Consider the following 7129-nt stretch of genomic DNA (forward strand, 5'->3'; position numbering starts at 1 on the left):
GACCCTTGACCCCCAAATTTGTCATTCTGAGTCCTTTTCACGATCCCCCCCCTCCCCCCGACGTTCCGAATATCGTGACCATTTGTCGAGCGGTTAAGATTTGTGCCCAACTGTTGACGGACGCACGGACGCACAGACGCACAGACGCACAGACGCACGCACGATCATGCGATTCTACTACGACTACGTCAGATGACAGGATGAGCTAAAAAGTGAAGGCAATCAAATGTGCCAATTAATTTGTTTGGCTTAAATTTGTAACAAAAATACGAAGAGAAAAAGATGTTCTTTTCAAAGGCAGCATTATTGTGGCCTTCTTTTTCTTATGTTGGCTGGACATTGGCTGGCTTCAGTTATGCTGGACTTCTTGTGGTATTCTTTTTGTTTTTTCAACCAAAGTAAAACACTGCCACGTCAGGCTAGAGTGTATTTATAAATCAAGCTGAACATGTGGCTATTTGTTTGTATATATACAGCACTGGCCTGGTACTATCTGTACCAGAGCTTCCTGCATGTAGATCAAGAGCTTATAAACTGTAAACACCTCAAGTATCCTGGTATTATTAGCCCTTGATGTAGATCTATATTGGCTCACACATGCTGGTGCTGTAGCAATGACTTCCTGGTGATCCCCAGCTGCGAGACTGCAGTAATGCACACTAGTATATTATTTACGGTGACCCTTGGCAAGTTGGCTGACTATCCTTGTATTTTTTTCACAGCATTGGGACTCTGTTTACGACTGACAAGGGTCAGAGATTAGATGGTTTTTGGACTCACTGTCAATACAAGTTATTTTACTAATTTCCATAATATTATATTACATAGCCAATATAAAATGCCCGACATGTGAAATTTTACAGGTAAGACGGGCTGTGAGCTGACATCTTTTCTTTTCCTACGGAAAGAACTTCCTGTAAGACTGGCCAACATCATGAAAGAGATCAACTTGCTGCCAGAGAACTTGCTTCAGATGCCATCAGTAGAGATGGTCCAGTCTTGGTATGTGCTTGCATGCATGTTCGTCCGTCATGTATTTGTAAAATTAGGACAACCTTGAGTAGCACAATAGACATATATATACTAAATTGACTTGTGTGGGGGCCCAGTCACAGATACGCGACGCACGGCCCGCGCATTGAAAAAATGGAAAATAAGATCAGTGCGTCGTTGTGCGCCCAACTTTTGTCAGGATTTGGGAGAAGCTAGCGAGTTGACAACGAATACACAGCGTGTTGCTAGTGCGCTGCGCGTCTACAGGGCGCATACAGAGCGCATACAGAGCGTATACAAGGCGCACATGTTAAAAAATCCAACGAATGCACAGACAGGATTCTCCAAGGGCACTTATAGCCTGGCGGCCTGCCAGGCTATCGGCGAGCCCCGCCATCCTAAAATGCACCCGCCACGCTAAATATCATAGCCGCCATGCTAAATATCATAGCCGCCATGCTGGTGTATACACAAGAAGTTAAAACAATTAATACATGTTGGTTTCGATGCTACGGGTACGGCAGTCCCACACACAAGTACAAACAGTCACCCTATCCCTAACCCTAACACTAACTCTAAACCGACTCGGCTATCTTATATACGCGTGTTATAGTACCAAAATTAATCTATGGTGTATAATCTTTTGCTTTAAATATTTTGCATCTGAACTGACAATCAATCCCAACCAACTGGTGTCTCGGCTAGCTGGCACAATAATGTTCATTTTCATACTTCAAATCCGAGAGTTTTGGGGCAGGTAACCCAGTCTAACACGAGGTAGAGTAGGCTGGTACACTTACCGACCACTCCTGCCATTGTCAATGGTGACATTTTTTTTTTATGAGAGGTGAACTCGATTTGGAACCAGCAAACCAGCAAGTTCACCCCTACATTTTGGTATTTTTATTCCATTAATTATTTTGAATTTTCCGATGGCTTTGCCCATGCAAAACAAACATTTTCACCCCACATGCAGTGCTTCAAATTTACACACAGAGTGTCCCAGATTGCATCTCAAAGCTTCTACAATTCAAAAAATTTTCGGGGGCATGCCCCCGAACCTGCCTAGCACTGACTAGCACCTCCATGCTATAATTTCAAAGCTTGGAGAACCCTGACAGCATATTTCTAGCGCACGGAACGAATGGTTTGCGCATGCAACGCGCATTCAACGCACAGCCAGCAAACGGCATCGGTCATGCATGCTGTGACAATGAGCTTGACGGTCTCGGGCTGCTGCTGCATCGTGCTCAGGAGAACTTGGAAACGGTTGGCCAGGATGCCGAAGGCATTTTCTACAACCCTCCTGGCTCGGGAAAGCCGGTTCTCGGTTTCTCGGAAAATCACGTTAGGGTTATTTACGATTATTATAGCCCAGCTTTTTTCTTAAATTTTGCTCCAAAATCTAGGGGTGCCTCAATCCCCTCCCCCCGACAGACTATGGCCCTGAATAGCATAAGTTGGTAAAGCTGCATCTTGTTAAAATAATTATGTTTATGTTCTCAAATTGTATTTAACAGCGGCACAAGTCACGACTATACAATGACATATAGGCACACTTACATACACAGGCTGCACCACATCTTACTGACATCACATAAAAGAAATGCCAATTACCAAACCCATGGATGTTTCAGAACTTACAGCATCTATATCATCCCTAAAGACTATAGCAACAAACTTTTTTTAGCCATTTATAAAATGTATCAACATTTGTTAAAGAGGAAATTTATATTGAAAGCATGAAACGTTACATGAACAAGAAACTGAATTAAAAGAGCATTGAAAATACACACAGTCACACCTTTGTTAGCAACCACCTCTACATTGAACAGAAACTGAGCAATTATCTTAATTGACAGGCATTTATACATTGAAGCCACATACCTCTCCAAAATAAATACTTATCTATGCAGAGAAAACTCTAAATGATTTCTCTTGCATGACCTGGACCATAAGTAATATTATTATATTACCATGAACACATATATCCACCATATGGTATGTATATATATATTCAGGCACTCCCCAGGCATTTATTGCAGATTGGGCAGGTCTGAAATGCCTTCAAAGTTGAAGCCAATTTGCCACATACACCATGAATGCTCCGACATGCCTTAATTTCTAGCTCTGTTTACTTTTGCAAATTCCAACAGTCATTCTGTGTTTTCACAGCTTGAGGTATATATGTCTCCCAACTGATCGAGTTTACGTGTGTATTCGGGCTCCTTACGACATGCATAACTAACTCCAAACAGCAATTTGGGATAAATTGCTTGATTGCCCAACTTGCCTTGTAAAATTCCTGGGGAGAACCCTAATATTATAATAATATGTTCATGATATCTTGACACACACAAAGCAGTGTATATTATTAGCTTTACCATGTTTTAGTATACAACGACTATAAAGCTGCGATGTTCACGCACTGTGTGTGCTTAGGTACGGTATTCATTTTTGTTCATCCCACTTATTGAACTAATTTGTATACCATTGTAACTTATTGCAACTTGGGTTCAAGGATATAAGCGATGTCCCCAATTCATTTTCAGAAATGTGCGACATGTGCAAATGTGACCAGCTCTTAATATCATTGGGCCGTAACTTGTTGTAAACTTATTGTAACTAATTGTAATTAATAATAATTATCTATGAAATGGAGGGTTGGCCCTATCCTCACTCAGTGTGCTATCCTAGTTTAACTCTTTCACTGTTGTAGCTCCAAGAAACGGTATTGCTAGGGTTAGAAGACCTGTATAGACGTGTATAGTAGACCTGTATAGAACACCTCAGTCCTGTATAGACAATCAGTCGCACAGCCTCGTTGGGGGCTAGCACTGTTGCAGCAGCGCCAGCACACTGTTTTAGTAAAACTAAAGGCCGTGGCTAGGCGACTGGTTCCGGACGAGGAGCCGCTAGGCTAAGCGTCCGGACATCCATCTCATACAGTGATCTTGCGACACGTACACGCATGATTGCGCAACGGGACGCTCTGCTGATTGCTGAGTGTGTGTGTGTGTGCGTGAGAAAGAGAGAGAGAGAGAGAGAGAGCGAATGTGTATGTGTGTGTGTATGCGTGAGAGAGAGAGAGAGCTAGAGGTGTGTGTGTGTGACTGTGTGTGTGTGCACGTGTGTGTGTGTGTGTGTGAGAGAAAGAGAGAGAGAGAGAGAAGAGCTAAGAGGTGTGTTGTTGAGAGAGAGAGAGAGAGCTAGATGTGTGTGTGAGATGAGAGAGAGAGAGAGCGAGAGAACGGATCGATGAAAGGATAGACGGCAGCAGTGCATATATTGTATATTTACGGCAATCAGCAGAGCGTCCCGTTTGCGCAATCATCTTGTACGCAGGTCCCCCGAGGCGATCACTGTGTGAGTGGATGTCCGGGTGCGTAGCTTGGAGGCTAAGCGACCGGTTCCGGACACTGGCAGCAAGAACAAGCACGCACGTACGTACAGCACACACGCAGCGGCCATTGACTATATATATACTACTAGTATAGTCAATGTGACAATGACAATGGCCGCCGCGTGTGTGCTGTACAGTGTACGTGCGGGCTTGTTCTTGCTGCCAGTGGTTCCGGACGCGTAGCCACTGTGAAAACTAAAAGTAAAACTACTAAAAGCCATGACCTGTCACCTTGTCATTATATCCAGCGTAGTGGACACCGACAAGTATGAGAACATAACATAACATAACATGACAATTATTGTTGCTAATTAAAACTAGTAAAAGTTTTACTACAGTTCTATCGCCCGTTATATTAACGAGAGAGTCAGTCGCAACGCGACTGCATGATCATGACATTTTCATTGTCACTGACATAAATGAACATATTATTATTATAAATTTTGTTTTGCGGCCTTACCGAAGTCGATAAACTGTTTTATGGACAGCGGAGACGGATTGTACTGCGAGTAGAAATCCAATGACTTCACAACCTTGCTAGCGTCCGAAAGTAACCGGCTTATCAGCCTCATCGTAAAAGCTTTCACTGAATATTGCCACGTTAATATAAATAAATTAACTAAAACAGGTTCGACAACGTTAGACTTAAGTCACTCATCCTTTTGGGACACTCTTTGGCATCTTTTGGCTTCTGCTAGAGTTAAAACAACAGAGCAACTGTACACAACACGTACGTCATGCTATTTACACAAGAACATCCACAATATGTCTGCGCCCACTGACAACAGTCTTGTTTACAACAGTCAACAGTTTTTGACAACAGTTGTTGACAACAGTTTACACTCAACTACTCTGTTCAGACTACACGACTTGCAAAAACATAGCGATGGCGAATTTCAAGGTTACACTGTTTAATTACTGTGTGAAATATGTGACTTTATTGACTCTATTCCATTCGTCAATCACACTGGCACTAATCAGTGAATGATGAATCACACCCTGACTACTGACTACTGGCAGTACTGACTAGTGACGTGTTTTGTTACTGTACCGTCAATTTACACTTACACTTACAGCTGTCGTTTTCATGTTATCGGTCCCTTCTACTCAATGATTTTTTGCCTATCCGTTATCGCTGTCTAACACTACTGTCCGTGTCGCTCATAGGGTCTATGTCCCCCAGGGTACTGCCGGAACGTACCCTGGGTACGGTCCGGTATACCGGAACGTACCCTGGTCACTATTGGATATGGTTAGGGTTAGGATTAGGGTTAGGGAGTAGGCGTAGGCGACTCCCTAGACTCGTTAGTGGAGTAGGCGAGGTACGGTCCAGCATATAATATAGTACCAAGGTACGTTCCGGTATACCGGACCGTACCTAGGGTACGTTCCGGCAGTACCCCGGGGGAAATAGACCCTATCACTATCAGCGTCAGTGTCACTATGCATGTCAAAGCCTCGTTTAGCAACCCGGATTAGTTTACTGTTTAGCACATAATGCGGAAACACATTTGCGGAATCTCAAACTGTCCTTGATCACGAAATATTATTACTAAGTACTGTACACAGGCACTTGGGACAGAGTCAGTAAAAACTGGAAATAATATGAACGCACATTCACAAATACTACCGTACCTCTCAATTACAGTTCCACTGACACTGTTGTGTCACTGTATATTAGCTCTAGAACTATAGCCCGCCGCTCCGCCGCAGGGCTATAGAACATACTATGGCAATTTTCAGGGAGTAAGCAAAGACAACGTTTTTGCGGTTAATAACTTCTTTGGTATGCCAAATAACGCGCATTCTCTGCCGCACAAATGTCTTAAGGTACTATAAACACTAAAATTAAACCGCAAACTAACGCTTAAATGTTGTACTTGCTATATTGCTCGTCGACGAAGATTGTTTACCAACTTGTAACCGCCATTTTTCGCTAGTCGCTCTAGTGAGCGGGCACAATGTATTTCCAAGTGGAGGGGTGGGCAGGTTGCACGCGGTTGCAAACCACCATTTTTCGTTGCACAGCGCTAGCGCGGTTAACCTGCCCACCCCTCTTAATAACTTAACTAAACCTAACTTAATCACACGTGCTACAACGTACGTCCCTTGTCAGCATAGCTGTAGTATCAGCACGGCTGCCATATCCTTATAGATGTTGTAAAAAATAAGTAATAACCCTAAAATGTGATAAATAATAAAAAGTAATTATCCTGTTAGCCTAATCTCATGTTAAATTAGGTCCTCAGCTATAGTAAAATGCGAATATAGTAACAATTAAAGCCGCACTATGCGCATCCAAACGCGAATTTCTCCAGTACTAGACTAGCAAATACTTCGTGTCATGCATAATCGCACTATACATTATGACAAAATAAACTCTAGTTCCTCCCGGTACAGCAGTACGGGTGTAGCAAAGATAAAAACATGTGACGTCACCTAACCGATTCTTGGCGAAATTGTTTGGCAAACAATTTAGCGTTTGCACCAGATTACCAGATTTCGCACCTCTTTCTTGTGTGTTTTAAGCAAACGCGCACTGAAATGGGAGGAACTAGAGTTTATTTTGCCATAAGGTAGTGTGATTATATGCATGACACGAAGTATTTGCTAGTCTAGTACTGTAGAAATGAGCGTTTGGATGCGCATAGTGCGGCTTTAAGCTATAAAATTTCAGGGTAGTATATATGCAACAAACTTACAACAATTCCTGTATGTGTATATATATATATA

General features: G+C 42.7%; 2 protein-coding genes across 2 annotated transcripts in view; one reads left to right on the plus strand and one right to left on the minus strand.

Annotated features, from left to right (window-relative positions):
* The window catches only part of LOC106808890 (pyruvate dehydrogenase (acetyl-transferring) kinase isozyme 2, mitochondrial-like), a 34546-nt gene extending 29437 nt beyond the window's left edge, over positions 1-5109 (minus strand). The window contains exon 1 of the mRNA XM_014811797.1: positions 4857-5109. Coding sequence (XP_014667283.1) covers positions 4857-4968 — 112 coding nt within the window. The 5' untranslated portion in view covers positions 4969-5109. The remainder of the gene's footprint in view (positions 1-4856) is intronic.
* A 71-nt stretch (positions 5110-5180) lies between these two features.
* LOC106808885 (sphingomyelin synthase-related protein 1-like) overlaps positions 5181-7129 on the plus strand; it is a 6257-nt gene continuing 4308 nt past the window's right edge. The window contains exon 1 of the mRNA XM_014811790.1: positions 5181-5297. Within this exon, the coding sequence (XP_014667276.1) occupies positions 5283-5297 (15 nt within the window). The 5' untranslated portion in view covers positions 5181-5282. The remainder of the gene's footprint in view (positions 5298-7129) is intronic.

Source organism: Priapulus caudatus, unplaced genomic scaffold, assembly GCF_000485595.1.
Source record: "Priapulus caudatus unplaced genomic scaffold, Priapulus_caudatus-5.0.1 Scaffold311, whole genome shotgun sequence".
NCBI lineage: Eukaryota > Metazoa > Priapulida > Priapulimorpha > Priapulimorphida > Priapulidae > Priapulus > Priapulus caudatus.